The sequence below is a fragment of the Antrostomus carolinensis genome, unplaced genomic scaffold (genome assembly GCF_000700745.2).
Source record: "Antrostomus carolinensis isolate BGI_N321 unplaced genomic scaffold, ASM70074v2 scaffold22222, whole genome shotgun sequence".
NCBI lineage: Eukaryota > Metazoa > Chordata > Aves > Caprimulgiformes > Caprimulgidae > Antrostomus > Antrostomus carolinensis.
This window is the reverse complement of record NW_010297846.1, coordinates 1-19793: the sequence shown is the minus strand read 5'-3', so window position 1 is coordinate 19793 and position 19793 is coordinate 1. Positions and strand designations below refer to the sequence as shown.

The 19793-nt window shown below is 39.1% G+C and overlaps 1 protein-coding gene across 1 annotated transcript; it reads right to left on the bottom strand.

The window, feature by feature from the left end:
- Window positions 1–1942: 1942 nt before the first annotated feature.
- USP44 (ubiquitin specific peptidase 44) lies at window positions 1943–18886 on the bottom strand. Its single transcript, XM_010162268.1, has 6 exons — window positions 18740–18886; window positions 13847–15361; window positions 4551–4749; window positions 3972–4080; window positions 3015–3220; window positions 1943–2634 (listed from the first exon to the last, which is right to left on the bottom strand). Exons 2-6 carry the CDS (start codon window positions 15278–15280, stop codon window positions 2435–2437), a joined length of 2148 nt encoding a protein of 715 aa, XP_010160570.1. The 5' UTR covers window positions 15281–15361; window positions 18740–18886; the 3' UTR covers window positions 1943–2434.
- Between the last annotated feature and the right edge of the window lie 907 nt (window positions 18887–19793).

Genomic DNA, 19793 nt, shown 5'->3' with positions numbered 1-19793 from the left:
TGCAAGCCCAACCCCAGGCACAGCTGCTGCTACAACAGGGGCTGGCCTTTAATCAAATAGCTGTCTGGGTTCCTAAGGCCTACAGCTTCTGCCCTGGCTACAGCATTTCTGCTGATTTTGTCCCTGGTCCTGAGCCTTGCCACTTCCTTGTCTCCAGTTAGAGCTCCATTTTAAGTACTTACTTGAGCGAAGCACGGCAGAACATAAGCACACAGACCCATGCTGTGCGTGAGCCTTACTCCAGACACGGGGTGCAGAGCTGGATACTTACAAACCAGCGAGTCTTGAGAACTAAAGCAGAAGCTGGTGAGAAGCATGCCCGAATTAGCTCATCCTTATGCTGGACTGCCAGTAATCATCTCTATCCTCCCCACTGCTTGGATTAGAACTAGAACTCCATGTTTGAGTGTGTCCTTTCTCCTCCCCTTCTCTTGTTCTACCCAAGAACGAATGGGATGAAAGCAGAATTTGCTTTTGCTACGCTAATGATGTCTTTTAGAGAAAGCCTTGGGACTTATTAATGCTTGCTGCAGCAACAGCACATGCAGGGGAACAGCCATAAGCACAGCCTAGGCAATCCTTCTAGAACAGATGACAGGATAAGATACTTTCTAAGGGACTTGAATATGTGCTTAAAACTGATGCTTGAGGCTAATTAACTCCCCACAGACCCCCTACTTGCTCTCTACAAGTCCCCAGATAGACCATTCCATTAATACTTGAGTCTCTTAGGACCTGTATGTATCTGGTCGAGATGCTCTTGGGGGAAGAAAAAGTAACAGAAGTCTGAAAGGCAATTCACACAACTCACTTCCCTTCCCTTCTATTCCTGTGAACTACCTGTAAGTAGAAAGAAGTGTTTAAACTACATGCATTTGCACAGCAGAAAGGACAGCAGAGAAGGAAAGTATTTGAAAGCCTGCACAGCCATAACAAGATTTGTCAGATCACTTCAGCCCGGGTGGGAGGAAAACACCTCTTTTGTACAAAAAATGTACAAAAAATGCTTTTGTACACTTAATTAGGATAAGCACACGGCAAAGACAGTTTGAGATCTGAGGCCACTATGTGCTCACTATAATATGGCATCTTTCAGAAACATAGGTGAAAGGGTAGGAAAAGTCATTAAAAAAACAGCTTTTAAATCATTGACAGATTGCCAAAGTGGTCTTATAGTTAAAGCCTTAACCCATGTCAAAGTTTAAAAACAATTCAAGGATCATGTAGGAACTAATTCCAGTACACACATGGTTTTCTGTCCACATCAAGGCATTTTATTGAGGTATAAACTTTGCAGAAAATGAGGTAATAATTTGCATAGAACTTATGCAAAACAACTTCACGATTAAAATTTACTTGGCATTAACTACTGTATGTGGAGAAAGACTGATAATTCCTGCACAGTTCTGTTAATGCTAGTGGTAGGACCGCAGAGAAGGGAGAGCAGGTGCAGCTCATGAAACCAGTCAGATGGAAAATGCTGTCATACAAGTTTTACAGCTTCTTTTCAGTGAGTTCTGGTGGAGATTACTGGAACAGACAACACTTGCTACAACTTTAAGTATGTTCGTATAATGCGAGAAAGAGGGTGCTAACATTCTTGTAGCCATGACAGTGTGGTGGGTGAGTGTGGTTTTGTTCATTTTTTTCAAAGAAAGCTTTTTCAGTTATTGGAAGAAAAAGCCATAGGTTGTCAAAGTTAGTAGTCTGAATTTGGCACTTGAGTTGTCAGGCTTGTTCAGGCTAAACATGGAAGTCCTGGTAAAGATGCATTCTTGTGCTATTAAACACTCCTCTTATGTACTTATATGAACATAAGTAGATGCTCAATTTCAGATTTTAAGAAATTCTATCAACGTATCTTTAGTGTAGTTCCCTTGAAGCTTGCAAAATAATTTCACTTTAGTCATGAAGAATATACAGAAAGTTTTCTTTAAAAAGTTCAGTTACTGTTTGACACATAAAACATTCCTTGCTGGTGAATATTCTAAGGCCTAGTCCCAATCCCTGCAGACAGTAAGAATCATGGTATCATTAGAACTATATTATAAAATGTACACAAGCATATATAGAAAATTAACCAGAGAAATATCAGTCGTCCATTGAAATTCATTTTTTTCTAAAGCAATTTTAAAAGATTATCAAAATACAAAACCAGCTTAAAAAACGGCCTGAGGTAAGAGTTAAATGCAAATAGCAATCTTTTTCTTAAAAAAATAGCTGTATAGAAATTCTAGGTACTTAGAAAGTTACTTACTGTCAATAAAAACTTTTACTATCAACTGTAAAGAGTACTTTAACTAATACAAAAGTATATAAACATTGTACAGGGATTCAAAGTAAAAAAGTACAATACTGTACTTTCATTTCATTTAAAAATATATAGTTAAGACAATTCAATCTTTTACCATACACAGAGTTAACTGGCTTTGGATTAGCTGCTACTGTTGTCCATGGAACAACCAGCTAATTCTGTGTGCTGCTGAGTGTCAGCTGTGCTAGGACATGGTATTTTACCGTGTCCATTTGCCTGAGTAAGTCGTTGGCTGTAAAACAAAATGTAAGCTTGAGCCTTGCATACTTCTTCCATAGTGCACATGTTGAGTTTCGAATCGTTGCAGTGTACCCAAAATCCTGCAGTGAAGAAATACACCAGAAAAAGTCATCAGGACACTGGTTTGAGGCGTTTGCATTTTATTTAGTAATTAATTAGTGAGTCCCATTTAGCAAGTACTGTAGAAATAGTATATTGCTTCAGTTGATCTAGTACATTTGCCTCTATGTTTTAAAAGCCCAGCTTAGCTTCCTCAGATTTATGAAAGTTTACAGCAGAACATGTTTAACACTCCATACAAAAACTGAATTCTTTTGGTCTGCAGAGCTGCAATTCTCATTCCAGAAAGTTCAGCTACAAGGGACTCCCTTCTACGTTTGAGAAAAGACAGTAAGCTTATCAGGTTAGAATTACAAACACCCCTTTCTCCCACACTCCTTATTTCACAGCTGGTTCCTACCTCCTTCTGAATTGTAGCAGTAGGCAGTGTAGTGCCCTGAGCCAAATCCTTTCCCGTGATGCATTACCACAGCAGATAAGTCGTAGATAAAGCAGTCAGGTAGGAGGGACTTGAGGGATTCTCTGCAGCAATAAGGCTCCATGTTCAGCATTTGATCAAAAGTAACATGTACGCCAATCTTCTCACGATGATTGCGCCCTGACCACCTGGAAAATTGAGTCAAATGAAAACTTACATTTTTTCCAAGAAAGAACACAACATTCTGAATTATGTTTTGACATAATAACTGTTACCTTCACTATAGTCTTTGTACACAAAATAAATGCTAATTTGCACACTTTTTTCGTAGGCTTCCTATTTTAAGGCCTTTTAAAATGTGTCTATGGTGCCTCCTATTCTCATCTTCTGAAATATCCATCTTGCAATCTGTGTAACGGCGAGTGGGAAGTGCTTTCCATGTATTATATCTCACTGGTATTTCTCATTTATTCTATCTCATTTTCATTTTGTTCCCTTTGTATTCCAGACAGACTCTGTATGAACATGTGGACTAAGAGTTCATGTGGACTAAGGTTATATGAAGGTTATGTGAGACTTCCACTGAACACCATCTTGGCTTGTACATTAGTGAATATGAGCATTTACTCTACCTGAAGATAAGATTAATTTTTACCAACAGAGTTCACAGAAAGGTTAGTAAGTTTTGACTGAAAAGAAAGACGAAATAATTTTGCTATTGAAGCAGCAAGCAGTTGGAATCGAAAAAGTCAATTCTCTACTTAGAGTGTATCTTATTGATGTTTACATTAAACAAGAAAAAGCAGTTTCTAAGAACTATTCTTCATCATAGGAGTTAAAGGGAAATGGAGTTGATGCTGAAAAACATTGATCCCAAACAACAGAAGAGCAGGACTGAAGTGGTCAGTTTGCAACGCTGTTTGTTGTGGTACTACTTACCGAAACCGTTTAAGGTGTAATCTGAGAACCTGAGGTAGTCGACACACCATAAGCTGCTTCTGAGCTTCTGTGAGTATAACTGGTTTAGAAGAAAACTTCCTTCGTTTTGCTGAGGCCAAACACACAGTTACACAATACAAATCTCAATAACAGCCTTGTATTTCAGTCTAAGATTTATCCATCAAATTTGTGTGGGCCTAATATGTGCCTCCTTAAAAAGGATACGCTCCAAGAGCTGTTTTGCAAGGATTATTTTATGATGCAAGTATAAAATACTTGTGGTCACTTAGGTTAGTCACCTTAATTTTAAAAGCTGGTGGGTCCTTCAGCTGGGAGTATCAGAAGCCCCACTACTGTGTGATCAGACTTTATCTATAAGAAGAATCACACTTTAAAATGTCCTTTGAACAATTCCACCTTCTAGATGGTGAGCAATAGCTGTGAAGTGACCACATCAGGACTCTGTTTGCAATATACTTTTAGGACTTTTTTAGTATTTGCCTTCCACGCTTTCACAGTCAGTTTACTTTATGTTTTACACAGAGAACGTATGCATGAGTACATACTGCCTTTACTCACTGTTGCACTGATCACATGCATATATCTTTCCTTCCAAAGCTTCAGTTTCTGTAAACTTGGCCAGCATTTCTGTCAGCAGACAGGGATACTGAGATGACATCTCCTTGCCGTTGCAGTGATACCTCTCGGGAAACTCCAGGGACAGGTCCCAGAAAGGTTCTATGGTATTTGATTTATTGTCACAGGCAAGACACGTAACCTGTAAAACAGTATTTCAGCAGTTGCTTACACTCAAAAACTTACTTTGTTCAAAGTGTACCATAACATAGCTCTTAAAAAAAAATTTTCCCTGGAGATAAATGACTGTCTTTGGTTGCATCAGTTAACAAAAGAAAGGATACACCTAATTTCTTTTCTCTGAAGCAGTATGTCCAATACTGTTATCCCAAACAGGTAAGTATTCTTATGTTTTACTGAGAAACAAAAGCTGTGTCAAAATGGTCTGTCTGGGACTGTCCAAGAGAAAGCAGCTGGTGGACTCTGGGGCACCTTTTCTCCAAAAAGAAACACTTCAAAAGGAAATTTACATGAAAGAGAGAAACTACAGTTTAGGTTAATTTAAAAATGAAACCAAAAAACAAACAGCTGGGGATTTTAAAGTCATATCCTTCTTACTTTGTAAGTCTTCCAGGGAAGCCTGGATTAGGAAGCACACTTCTTCAAAGAAAAATTAACAGGTAAAATTAATTTATTTCTTCTTTCAGTAAGTGGATCCATCGTCACACTAGGGAAAGGACAAGCAGTAAGACAACATAAATAAAATGTCAAGAAGTGAGTCAACCTGGAAAATGCAGATAATACAGCAGGGGACAATTAATTTACGGTAACATTCAATATTTAGGAAAGTTAAAAGCAGTAGCTCTTCTGTGCTGGAATGGCAACACATTAGGTGTTGATTTGCAATGCACTCTTCTAAAACCAGCTCAAGCTGTTCATAGAAGAGCGTCACATCATTCGAGTCTTCCTCCAAAGGACCTCCACCCTTCCACGATCCATGTGGATGAGTAACTTCTATTAGCAGCTGAACCTGTCCAGCTGAACAGTGTGTGTGTGTGTGTGTGAGACTGAAGATATGTTTGCCTTGGTATGTTCAATGCAACAAAGTACAATACAATCCTTAAGAGTAATTACATGAGTTCTCTCCTGTTCCTGTATTTATTGTCTTATAAATTGTAGCTGACCACTAACTCAAGCAGCTCTAACCTCACTGCTCTAGAAAAGACACATTCTGAAAATAAGTTGAATTTTAATTGGGCTCAGATATATATAGCTTTGATAGAACTTCTGTAAGCATCCAACATGTTCTCACCCCTTTCCCCAACAATTAAACTTTCCCACCAAAAAGATTAAAGGAACTCAACGTTTTCATACAGGACCAACTGCCAAGATAGTGTTATTTATCAGCTCAGAGTAACAGCCAGGTGTGATGAGACACCACCATTCATGTTTTACAGTAAATGGAATATCAAATATCTCTGTAGGTTTGCACCACAAGGGAAAACAATTGTCAAATTCAATCTCTATAAGCATGCTTCCTATTTAGGAAAATACCACAAGTAGTTTGGAACAACCAACACAAAGACGTAATAATAAAGGAATGAAAAGCCACGAGGGATCCAAATATTGTTATTTCACAGGCACGCCTTTGTGTTGCTGTTCTACATAAACCCAGTGTAGTTTTCTTCAGTTAGGTTAGTCAGCCTACACAAGTGTAAAAATACACGCAGTTTTGTTCAAGAGCTCCTTTATTTTCCCCTGAAGGTTTGCTGTTATTTCATCATCGTTTACATAAGGACAGATCTGTCACCTTATGGTACCTCCTAGGTGTTCTCCTGAGTAATTATTTAATGCATTCATTAGCTACCACAGCTTACACGTCATCTATGCATTACCTACCTAACACACATGTGTATTTGTGTACCATAGTGTTTAGTGGTGGGAGTTAGGAAAGCTACTAGCTGCTTTAAGTTCTGAGAAGAAGAAAATGCCACTGCCTTATTCTTAGAAAACTTTGAACGTGGATGGAAGAATAAAGGAAAATCTTCTGTTTTAATTTACATTGACAGGAGCTTCTTTTGTAAGTGCTAACATCTGGCAACATTTCAAAGCCACAAACTATTAGTAATTCAGAGCTGGAATCTAGACTTGGATACAAAATGATATGTTTGGCCACCGTTCAAGCCAACTCCAGCATAAACACAGAACAACTAATAGACTTCTGCTGTACAAATGGGTGATTTTGTTGGGCCAAAAGTTTATTTAATTGATGAGTTACTGAAGAATTTGTTGCACGTGAATGCACACAAGATTAATGGGCTCAGGATGAAGTAAGTACATACATGGTAAGTACATACATGAACTCAATACAGATAATTTAAAACTTCAGAACTTGTTAAAAATTTAATGTATAATCTTAACAATCTAGGTTACTTTAAGATCCTCTTTCCCAATTACTTAATAAGTACTATCCCAAACAAAAAAAGAAAATAATTGATCCAGCTTTTGCCTCTCAAAAAAGCTAAACTGATGCAATAGTGCTGCTTCTCATCTTGTCACACAACTGTGAGCAAAGTTGATTCGTGTTGACAAATTCCTGCACCGATACAGAGCTGCACCCATTTCCTCAAATGCAATACACTCCTCCTCACCATGAGGCTGCAGCAGAGTTAAATTCTTAAGAGTTATCTGTGACTGGTGTACCTGCCAACAGCCAAGTAACCTGATGCATTTGGATAGGCACACACCCAACCGTATCAGTCACAGTGTGATAACTGCTCCTGTACCACTCTCACTCACTCAGGGGCAAATGAGAGGTAAATCAGGGCGGGAACAAAAGCTGGAAGTATTTTTCTTAGCCACGTCTGAGCTTACGAATTGGGTTACTCCACAAGTAGGAGGATGCCCACCCTTCTGTGGAATCCATCTGCACTGTCCTGTCCGTCAGCGTGGACTTCAGAACACTCCCATCGCTTCTCTTTCTGTCCCAAATGGGACTGACTCCCTTTAGCTCACGCTCCACCACCGTTCACACAGCACAACCCAGATTTACTTTTTTCATGACAGGCATTGAAACTGTATAAACTGTTCAAAAGTTGAACAGGATGAGAGATGTTTATAAAAAACAAAACAAAAAACCTCCAAACATGAAATCAAAAGGCTGGCAAAAACTTTATGTATCTGTCCAGTGTGATTGTTTATGGTATGAGTATGCATGACAGTAACAGGGCGGTGAGCCTGCTCTAGCAATCTGGTTAGTGATGTGTATCTTACAATTTCAGAGTCTGATTTCACCTGCTCACCGTGTTCCATAATTGCTATTTTAAGAAGCCTTAATGCTGTCATTTATAGCAAAGCTACATAAATTCACATTAAAGCAAAGAAAGTAAATCACTGTTTTTAGGTAGTCTGAAATCTCTACCTTCTGTTCTGCCCTGACCACCCTCTCAAGCCTTGGAACACGGGCACTATATACAATTGTTTGGTTACAGCTTTGCATTCAATCATGGGCCAAAGGCCGGACTGAAAAGACTGGGATCAAATTGCTTGATTCAAGCTAAGCACGGAGGCCACTCAGACAAGCACCATTGTGCCCACGATAATTTGACGGACAGCCACTGCCCTGGATGCATTCAGCCTAAATGCAGCCAAAGAAAAGAGTTAACATATTGCTGCAGAAAAAGCCAACTCCGTCATCAGCTGTTTGCCTATGTTCCCTGCACTTTGATGGGAGGAAGACAACTGTTACCATTTCTGCTCTAATTCTTTTTTTGCTTTTAAGAAGAGTAAGATGGCCAGACCCATTCTTGTGCTTTCACTACTACTAAAGTTTTCACTACGAGACACACACAGAAAGAGTAGTAACCAAATTTTTCCACAGCCAAGTAATCAAAGTAGAATGAGACTTCTAGGATGCTGCTATAATATGGAATTCCACATGACAGTCCATACTGTATTTCTTCAGTTAGTTATAAAAATAACTAGACTTTGTAGGGATAAGTAAAAACCATCCTCAAAATTATCTGTATCTATTTAACAAAATAACATAAGCATAACCACAGCAAATTGTGGTCTGTGATTCAATGGCCTGCTATATATTAACTTAAAATGTCACCTTCATCTATTTGGAAAGCAACTTGACAACCCTTTTGTGATTCAGGCAACACAAAGACTAATACGGGAGTACAGAAATCAGCATACAGGTCATGAATGGTGCAAATCCTCCTATTAACTACCTGAAGTTCTCATAGTTTTTAATAGTCTGTTCAGTGGGAGACCTAATAACAGTCACCCTCAGCATTCTCCCTCAAACTAACTCACACCACACTACCCAGAACTGAAGGGCTTCAAATAACCCAGCAACTGCACATTTCTGCTTCTCTCGGCCAACCTGCCCTGCAACACACCAGCTGAGCAAGTACATTGAGCAAGACTGGCACGGAGAGGCGCTGCCTTTTAAAACTTTAAACATAATTTACATTCTGTGTTGGTTAGAATCTACTTCAGTCTCTGGGTCTCTGGCATAGTAATTTCTGAGCACTGCACACTGTTACTCTGCCATGCTAAGCAGGGCTGGAGGGAGGCATTTTGCTCAGATTCCATCTTAAACATATCAGTAAGTAATCAAACCATTGTGTTTTGGGTTGGGTTTGGTTTTGTTTTGTTTTTTTTTTGTTTTTTTGTTTTTTTTTAAGTATGCCTAGAGATATCAAAAGCTAGTTCTTACTAGGCATTGCTATAATAAATAGTGAATTGTTAGGGAAAAAAACCTCATAGGCCAAGACAGGCTTTTCCCTAAGAAGAAATGGTAATTAATCCAATTTTGCTGTAGAGGAAACTCATTACTAAATCAGCACAGACACTGTTCTTCACTTTCACTGCTATGTTTGGTGTTGCTGTAACAGAAATCCAGGCAAAGAACTTTACGTAAAAGCACCAGATTCAAACGCAGTGGAGTCCTCACAAGAGACTTTCAAAACCAAACAAAACAGTTTCCAAACGGTTCCTCACCACTCCAAAAAGATGTTAAATTACATTGACTAGGTATTTGATCATTTACATTAAATCTGAATTTAATCAACACTACTCTATAAAGAAATCTTCAACTACTTTCTGCTTTGCAACAGGCACCAGTTCAGTAAAACACTGCATTTATAATTCAACATTAATTTTCTTCCTTGAATTATGTAGCCAAGCAGCTTCCACATAAATCGACACAAACATTTTTTTCTCACATTTCTATTGTTTCACCATTTTTAATGTCTTGATAGTCTTGGCTCAGACTTTTTGTCTGAGCCAATACTAAATATGAATTGAAAATTAAAACCTTAAAAAATACAGTCTAAAATAGCCCTCTAACTTTCAAGCAGTCAAAACCTGTGTACTTAACGTTATCCTAAGGGTAAACAAATTTGATTAAAAAGCTGAAATTCAAGAGGTAAAAGCTACATCTACGGATAAGATTTTGCCAGCATAAATATCTGCAAATTTCCTAGCCCTGCAAGGCTAGGGTCCTGGGTCAGCTACACTGTCTAGATAATCTTTCACAAATACTTCTCACTAGTTTCTCTGTCTCCCTCCTCCCAGTATAAATCATCCTGCCAAAAAATTTAATACTGGTATAATTACACACATCAAAGTTTCTGCTAGTATGATTTCTGCAGACATGTGGGACACAGTTCCTGACAATATAAATTTACTTTGAAAGCTAAAATCTGCTATTTCAATCTCTAGTTTTTTTTAAAAACATATCTGCCCACTTCCTTGCTTATATGGAAAAAAACTTGAAATACAGATAATTTTAAAATTGTTGCATACTGTGCTATTTAGCTGGGAACATTTAAAAACACAAGCCAAAAAACTCTTGAAGGAGACTCCACAACCTCCCTGGGCAGCCTGTTCCAGTGCCCCGTAATCGTTTAGGTTCCTGCTCCAGCAGGGGGATTGGACTAGAAGATCTTTTGAGGTCCCTTCCAATCCCTGACATTCTGTGATTCTGTGAGACAGTGGCTAACCTACTTGAGCTGTACTTTGAAGCACACCTGAAGTGTACTTCAAAGATCTGTGGATCAGCATGGGCCAGTTGACCCCTGGCGCATAACTTCATAGCACAGTATTTTCCTCCTTTCCCACTGAAGGATTGAGGAAAGGAGGCAGTGGGTGTCTTCCACCAGAGTACAAGCACTGAGGCACTGCAAACAACTGGAATTTTAGTAGAAATGCTGGCATCCACTTAAAGTCGTAGTGAGGTTGAGAGGGATGAGCCACTGCTCCAGCAGATCTGCCTTTGAAAGCACAAGTTTACAAGACACAGACCCGTTTGCCCAGCAAGTGCTAGAGCACAACCTTCTCCAGGCAGTCACTGGAGGAAGACTAGCGCGTGAAAAAGGAAAGAACAGAGGGGAAGGGTTCTGTAGCTATACATCCTATCTTTACTTTCCCTAGGTGTACCACGTATTGAAGTTTCACAATCAGTACCGTAGAGTAAAAAACTCTAATCCTAAAAACGATATTGGAATAATAACAATTTAAAAAGCCAAGAGGCAATCCACCCGTGCTGTTCTTTGAGTTATTCATTACCTAATTCAGTATTCCATTAAAATAGTAGAAGATTTCAAGTAGTTGAAGAAGACTTACTCTAAATCAGCCAAGAACATCACAAAACAAAAAACTAACTCATATAAAAGGAGCAACTGTTTTGACAGCTAAAGCTTTTTCTAGTCAATAAAAAGTAAACTGGTATCAAAGATTCTCACTCACCACTCCTTTCTTAATCTTATACCTTAAATTCAGTTACAGTGCTGAACCAGGCAGCCATTTCAACAGCAACAGAATGACGGCAAATTCAGGATTATGACTTCCCTTGAAGTTAAAATAGAACAACTAGAAGAAGAGGGAAAGTGTTTTATCACACATGCAAAAGTAATATGAAACCTAAGTAAACATACAGCTTATCTGCATTATAAGTGATCCTCTGTGTACTGTATCAAGAGTAGTTCACAGTATTCCCGAGGTTTGAAGGTCAAGAAGATTGACTTCACTGCACCTGAATATCTCACAGAATCAAACAGCTTTAACTAATATTTTCAGTACAAAGGGATAGTAAGTATAATAACTTTTTTTAGTGATCCTAAAATGGAAGAAAACTGCTGCACTGAAACAAGCTTCTCAATTCCCCTTGTTCACTGAATTAAGATATAGCTTATTAAATACTCTAGACTAAAATCCCATCCTATTCTCACTAAATGCAGCAGGCAACTGCTCCAACTATCTTCTAGAGAGAAACTAATACTGTTACAGCTTGTAGGTAGATTAAGTTAAGCCTACAAGGACAAAGTGTACACTTCTTGCTTTTAAGAGCTAACATTGTCAAAGATGTGATCACACAGCAGTAAGTCTTTCCTATTTTTCTTCAGCCCTTCGTGGATGTTTTTTTGCCATTTTTGTTAATTTCATTATAGCCATTTGTGCCAGTTCTGACAAAAGCCAAACAAAATCATGATGCAGGAGTCTTACTGAGGAGAGGAAAATAATTGCCTAATAGAATTTTTAAAGTTCATCCTTCTATGTGCAAACACCAGGGTCTGAATCATTAAGATGACCTGAATATATTTTATCGAGGAGGCAATGTAAATCTTCAGGGGTTACATTTTGCTTTTAATATTTATCATTTTCAAAAGTGCTAGTGAATACTAAACTGGAACAAAAAAGTGGCAGAAGACAAAGGGAATATTAGGAGGTAAAGTGTTGGACACTGTGGGAACTGCCTTGTAAGACAGCGAGAAATTACTAGAGATACAGTCTCAATCCTCCTCAATCCTAGTCACAGGATAACTAAAAACTTGTTCAATTAATTCCCTTTCAGTTTTACTTGATGACACTTGAGTGAATTCTCACTATTCCCTCCCTGGTTTCAGGAAGGTGGAGGGGTTTCTAGTCATAAGCCTCTTCACATAACACAGCTAAAAACATGTGAAAGAAGTGGAACTACTGAAATAATATTTGTGTCTTCAGAGCCTTGAAAATTCTTCTAAAAAACGAGTCCTGTTGCCAGTATACTTAATCAATTACTTTCACTGTTTTACCAACACAGTTACTATTTTGGAGAGGAATGTGATTTTCAAACAGAAAGCTTTGATGACATAATATACTAGACGCTTACATTAGCACAACCCTGATACAACATATGTTAACTACATCGAAGTAAGGAATTATACCAACAGAAATGCTCTTACACTGGGACAAATGGAAAGTAGAGGATGATCTGGTTTTATTAGTAGATAGAACAGTTTCTAGTAGTTATACAAAACCTAAGATGACCTAAAAGCTAACATATGCTGCAAACAACCCTAATTTTAAAAGTCCTGTTAACCTCATTATCAAGTTTATAGATATCATAGCAGCAAGCAATCCTACTTTAGCCAAAAAACACTGAGATTTCTAGCTTCATATGCTAAAATATTACACCATCAATCAAATAGAATAATGGGAACATCCACATTTTTGTTAATTTGTGTTAAACCTCAACCTCTGTTCCTGCCACAATCTGGTTAGTTTTTAGATTAACTGAACAGAAACCAGCTGTTCAGTCAGTTCTCAGACATTTCTACACGCACACAGTTGGGATACGCATAATAGTAAGTGGACACATGGAAGCACTTAACAGGAAGCCAAGGAGAAGAAGAAGAAAAAAGGAGAGTAGTCAGGCAGAAAAAAACAAAAACAACCATTGCCTCCACCTCACAAATTTGGTTCCTGTGTTGACAGAGCCTTCTACATTTTCGTGTTGTAACAGAAAAGAAGTATTAGTATTCCCACACATAGCGTCATGACAGGCAATTACTCTGTACTAATGAATCCTAAATTCAAGCTATTTACTGAAATAATACCCTGCTTGGCATCCGTTACCTAATTGGTTTCCACTTAGACAAGATTAACACTTACCTTAACACCTGTTACCTAGGATCACTAGAGCGATAAGCTAGATGCTTAAAAGTGTAAGTAAGTTCTGTTACTGCAAATTAGTTGGTGCTCAGTAGCAAACACTGGTATTTCTCAGTAGTTGCAAAGGTGTGCTTTAAAATATCAAATTTAACACTTATGTTTATCAGGCAACAATTCTATTTAAAGTTTTAGGAGTACCCAAATGACCTTTCTTCTGAAATTGTACTGTATCCTCCCCATCCCTCCTCAGTAGTTATAAATGTGTTAACCTTTGAGGTATGCCCACCACCAGACAGTATGAATCCATAACTACAAATCATTACACACAGGGAAAAAAAAAAAAATCTTAAACCTACCTGACTTAATAGCTGTCCGTGAAAAATGTTGTTAACCACATTCAAAACCTGTTTTATAAGTTTTCTTTGAGAAGCAGGGATGAGAGCTGGGTATCTGGTCCCTGTAGTCTCCAGTTCCTGCTGCACTTTATCCAAAAGTTCACAGAGAAATTCCTGAGCATCTTGTTGGGCATAGCCTCTGAAGGCTGGAATTAGTCTCCACACAGAATGAAGCATGGCAAAAGGAGACACCAGCGCCCATTTGCCAGACCACATAACTTGGAAGAGAGTATGCAGCTCATGACAGAGAGAAATATGCTTTGAACTGGGCTCCCTGGGCTGAATAAGTTCCATATTTCTACTTTTTGACGCTCCTCCACTTAATCCAGAGGATAAACTAGGCCGCCTCACAGAAGACGATCCCTTTGCTTTCTCTTGGTTCTCATTCACATGTAATGTTGAGGCAGCTATTGAGAGGTGTTTAGCTGAAGATCTGGTTTTACCATTGGCTGCTGTTGCCAGCAGTTCCTGAGTTTGGTTGAGATCAAGCTTTAAAAAGCATTCTCGAAAAATAAGTAAGTGACTTAAGACCTGCAGGACAGAATTCATATAGCATGTATTTCCCAGGTTTCTCAGACCTGTTACCCCAGGAGTCACTGTGGGCCTTCGTTTAATTGGAGAGTCACTTATTTTTTTCAATCTTACTTCATCTGAGGTATAAGTTTCTTTCAACTCTGCCACAGAGTCCACATTCTGTGAAGTTTTTTGCGGGCAGGGTGCTGTTATTGAGTACATTCTAATCTGATTTTGTAAACGGCTACTCTTTCTTGGAGGCATCTTTTCCATCTCTGCTTTCAACTCACGCTTTCGTTCCTGTCGTCTTTTCCTAGCTTTTTCCCTCCTTTCCTCTGCCTCTTCCCGACACCTTTCTTCTTCCAAAATCTTTGTTCCAGTAGGTGTCAGCTCAAACCATGACCTGAATACTTTGCCCAGGAACGCACGTCGTCGGTGCCAGAGAGCTGTGAACATGCGGTCTTCATTCCGAAGCAAGGCTTGGGCACCACCATGTGAAAGGTAAGAATCATCACTTGTACCCATAGAACGCAAAGTCCTCCCACTTCGAGTAGTGCACTCATAGTTCTGACTCTTGATTGCACTTAATGTACTTCGCAACAGTTTTAAATCACCAGTTGCATTGTCATTAAGAACATAATCATCACAGAGATAGCAGAAGACGTACAGCTCATTTACTTCCAATGCCACTGGGTGACTGCTCTCCTGAAAGTGCTTTAGTGCATGTTCTTCAATATACCTTCCACACGCCACGTGGGAGCAGCTGAGGCACGCCCACACGGACTCGGTAGTATTGCAGTCCACGCAGTGCCACTTCTGGGGATTCAGAATGGAGTGATCTTGGGCCAGTCGCAGGCGTCCTATGTGCTTACACTTATCCATTGTTAAAACTGAAATGGCAGAGATATGCTGGCAAAACACATCATCCTAATTATTTTCTGCCCATGATATTTCAATCTGCAACTGAAATAAAAAAAAACAGTTTTACGTTACAGTTCATAAATACCCAACTGTATCACTTTTACAGGTGTCAGTATACCAGACTCATACTTGAAGTTAAGATCATGATCTCCATCCAATGAAGTCCCACCAAACACATAAAGGTAGTCAGTTACGTGGAGCCATAATCAACATTATCAACAGCAGTTCAATGTTCAGACTAAATGATCTAAATACCGCTGTTTATAGTCCCAGTGCCTTCTGGCTCAGGACTGAACCATACTAGCCACACTTTAGATTAGGCCTGTTTTTTTTTTCAGAGGAGCACCGATTTGTTAAAAGACACTGTTACAGTGTTTGGATACAAACACATCTTAAATGGGACAAGTTGCCCAGAGAAGTTGTGGATGCCCCATCACTGACTGGAAGTGTCCTCAGGCTGGATGGGGCTCTGAGCAACCTGGTCCAGTGGAAGATGTCCCTGCCCACAGCAGGGGGGTTGGACTAGATGATCTTTGAGGGTCCCTTACAACTCAAAACATTCTGTGCTTCCAAAGTGCTCCTATTAATTCTATCCCTAAGCGTACCAGTGAAGAAGTGCAAAGTTCACTTAAATTTATTATGTTTACACAGTGCCAACAGTTCAGACAAATACGGCTTTATACAACTCAAACCCTTAATTAAACCACACTTTTAATTAAATCACTGCACTTTTGTGCTCTATTACACCGGTGCTTTCTACAATAATGTGTCCTTAATAAGTACATTTTAACATGTCATCCTAACACCTCTGAAAGAAAAAGAGTGACCTGGAAAAGCAGAGCTTCATTTCTTCATAAGACAGAAATACCATTAGATATCTACCTCAGTTGCTGCAAACTTTATAAAAACCTACATTTTTAAGAGATCTTTCTAATCCATGTCTTAAAAAAAAGAAATCAATTAAAAATTTGGCCAGCCTCCTTTATTAAAGTTTATGTGGTAGCATTTATTTGTTCAAAGCTGCTGTATTTGCTTTCTCCTATAAGGTGCATTTAACTAAAACAGACTAACAAAAATTGAAGAGATAGTGATCCATTCTTTCTTAATGTTTTTACTATCTTTCTTTCAACTATCTCTAGTGGAGAGATATCATCTAGAGATAAACAATGCGTCAGGAAGTGATTACATTTGATCTAGGGTGTTCCATGCCCACGATGTCACTGACTAGAAGGGCTAAATAGCACACAGCACCAGTATCATTATGCACAGAACTTGCCTGATGAAACCCAAAACATTACATTACAGCTATTATCCTTGAATACACTAATATTTCTCCATTTTTACAGTTTTGAAATACAAGAATACGTTACTCAATTCAGAACAAATGTCTAGGTTAGAAGAAGCATTAGATTGAGGGAACCCCAATATGCAATGACTTGACACTGCTAAGGAAAGGAAACAGGTAAAAAGTTGCAGCTGGATAGGAAAGCAGCTTTATTTTTCATCTGGTATTTAGATAAAAACCCTAGTTATAAGATTTAACAAGAAATGGCTTGGATTGGTTAATTGACCTACAGCTAGTGCCTTTTAAAACATCACAATACAGAGGCCCGCATAAGAGCTACAGTAACTCTCCAAGCACACAGCCAGCATCCAGCATCGTATCTGTTGTGTACGTATTAACTCTGTAATACAGAAAAAGTTGAGCCAGCTGTAGCGAAACTAATAAAGTGCACACAGTTTTACATGCCCATATTAATCATCCTCACTCAATTTATTTAAGGGTTGTCTTCAGTCCATACTTACTTACTGCACTAAGAATTTCAGGCGCCTCGACCTCTGGGTACCCATTCAGTAATTCCCAGATTAAGTACCAACTATAGTGTATTACGGGAGGTCGAGATCCCTTGTGTGCTATGGTCAACAGATCACAAAATAATGGCTTGCTGAACTTTTTCAGCTTGCTAGCATCCAAAGCATTAATTCCTTCTAAAAGGCAGTCTATTCATAGGCTGCTAATGAGATTCTTCTACAAACAGGCGTGCATACTAAGTTGGCTTTTTATCCTGTCTTTATAAATAAGACCACTAGCGCTATCCCGTGTCTTCTATTGCAGTGTGCTGCAATAATTAAATATAGGAGACAGGATTTTAAGAGATAAAACTCATCTCTGTGGTTTTGGGCTAAGAGAAATAGATTCTCTTGCATAAGGTATTAGTAACGGTCCCTTCCAGCAGGCCAGAAAAGAACACTAAACCCGGCCTTCCCACAGGGCTGTCACACACAGCAGTGCTGTCAGTCAGCAGTCTGACAGGTCGACACTTTCTGGTTTTGTTAAAGTCACTGTGTAAACCCTGTGCCTTATTTTTCCTTCTTTTTAATATTATACAGTCAGAAAATTTGTATTTCTCCATTTAAAAATATTACCAAGAGTGAAAACTATTTATATGCCTCAATGTAAGCAGGTATTGGACTGAGGACAAAAGCAGATTTCACGACGACCACTGTGTAAGCCAGGGTCACACAATCAAGCTCTTAATGCAAAAGCAACAGGATTCTAGGAAAGTGCAAGATCAGCTCCTTGAAGAAAAAAACCTCAACCCCCAGCTCCCCCACCAGCAACTGAGCCAGCAAGACACTTTCCCACCTACGTCGATGTGTATAGAAAGGAGAAGGGGTGGAGGGGGGAGGAGGAGGAGGGGGAGGAAACATCTTGGCATGGGAGGAGGAGTCTTTCTTTGAAGAAAATGTGAAGAAATCAAAACGCAGAGTTTGGTCAAAAAGACAAAAGATATCTGAAAAGACTGCGAAAAAGCTGAAAGCACAAAACTGATACCAAGAAAACTTCATCTGAGTGTCCAGCAGCACACTGACAGCATGGATGTTTTCAGACGTGGAGCACTGAAATAATGAGACTACATCGAGTCACAAAATTAAGAAAACTTTACCCTAGAACCAAGACTTGCCAAGATAGAATCGCTCAGGGGAAAAAAAGGAGTAAAATGACAGATAACGGTAGAAGAAACCTAAAAAAACCTGCATACTCATTCCCACGTCTACCAGAAAGCTGCAGCTGGAATAAAATAGTACAAGCAAATGCTCCAACATTAAAACTTCCTGAAGAAAGTTATTTAGCATTAGTTTCTGCATCCTTCTCTCCCGAGGCTCAGTTCTGTGCACACACACAAAGAAACTGTGAATCAGTTGACCAGCACTTCGGAGCTCAAACCCCCGCTGTGTTCTTAGCACAGACCTGAGCTGAAGTAGTCAGCGAGATAACAAGTACTAAGGTAAAGAACAGCACTACTGAGAGCATTAAGTTGTCTGGGAAAACAGAGATATGCAAAAGCCTTTTCTTGCCCCAAAGTCTCACAAGCAAGAAATAAAGGTACACAGAATAGGATTTTTTTTTCATTGCACCATATTTCAATCTTATCGATGTGCCTATTTTAGTGTCACTAAAGAGCGGCTGGCAAAATGTACATTTTGGGGTAACTCCTGAGCTGAAAGTACTTGATGTCAAAAAACAACTCAGAAGTCCAGAAAATGTATGGTTTTGTTCCATTTGCGTTCCATGTAAACAAGAAACATTAATCTTTGCAGCTGATAAATTTTGAAATTGTAACTAAATATTAAAAAAAGAAAATCTTTTTCCCTTAGTCACTGCTTCAGTAATTAATTGTTTAGCACATAAATGAAAAAAATCAAACCTAGAAATGCAGTACGTTGTTTTACTTATACATATACATATATATATATACGTGTGTGTGAGTGCACTCATGTGAGCCATTAGTATTCTGGCTTTTAAATCAGGTGACAGGTTACCAACTGATTTTCATCAGGTTCAGAGTACCTGCTAAATATCTGAAAAAACGGGAATCGTGGGTACTTCAACAACTGAAAGTTTTAGATAAACAAGGACGCTAACTAGAAGGCAGATGTACTGCTTTACTGCTTTCCTAAGCAATTAAAAACCAAACCAAAACACACTGCTGTGCATAACTTCAAGATGCACTACAGTCCTGCAGCATAACAGGAAGACTTAAAAATCACAGCAGCACTTCAAAAAAACTTTTGTAAATTATTTCCGATTTTTAGCAGTGCAGCCTTTGACAAGAAACCCGTCAGCGTCCTTTCTTTGGAGCCACACAGATCGCCTTTTATCCTTTTTTCTCTTGTTTGTGCCAGTTCACAGAGTGTGCTGCCTGGCAGTTGCCATTCAGGACAGCAGTGCAGCGTTACCTGCAATGCCTCCGACTGCAAATAACCGCGCATTTCCTGCGGTTGAGAGTTCAAGGTAAACACACAGTCCAGCCCGAAGCCCTGCCACGGCAGCACGAAACCCGCAGCATTTCTTAGGAGTCTGGATTTGCACTTGACAGTTCTTCCCATTTAGAGAAACAAGCCCCTCTGCTCTGACAGCCCCTCGGACAACGCCTGGCCCCGGCTCGGACAGCAGCTCCAAGGGAAGGAA

Bases quoted from the DNA above. Each gene is read 5' to 3' on its own strand.
- USP44 (XM_010162268.1), bottom strand. From the start codon at position 15,280: ATGGATAAGTGTAAGCACATAGGACGCCTGCGACTGGCCCAAGATCAC. The intron at 3,221-3,971 runs GTAAGTAGTACC...TCAATTTTCCAG, and splicing joins TTACACCTTAAACGGTTTCG to GTGGTCAGGGCGCAATCATC. The intron at 2,635-3,014 runs GTAGGAACCAGC...TCTTCACTGCAG, and splicing joins CTGCTACAATTCAGAAGGAG to GATTTTGGGTACACTGCAAC.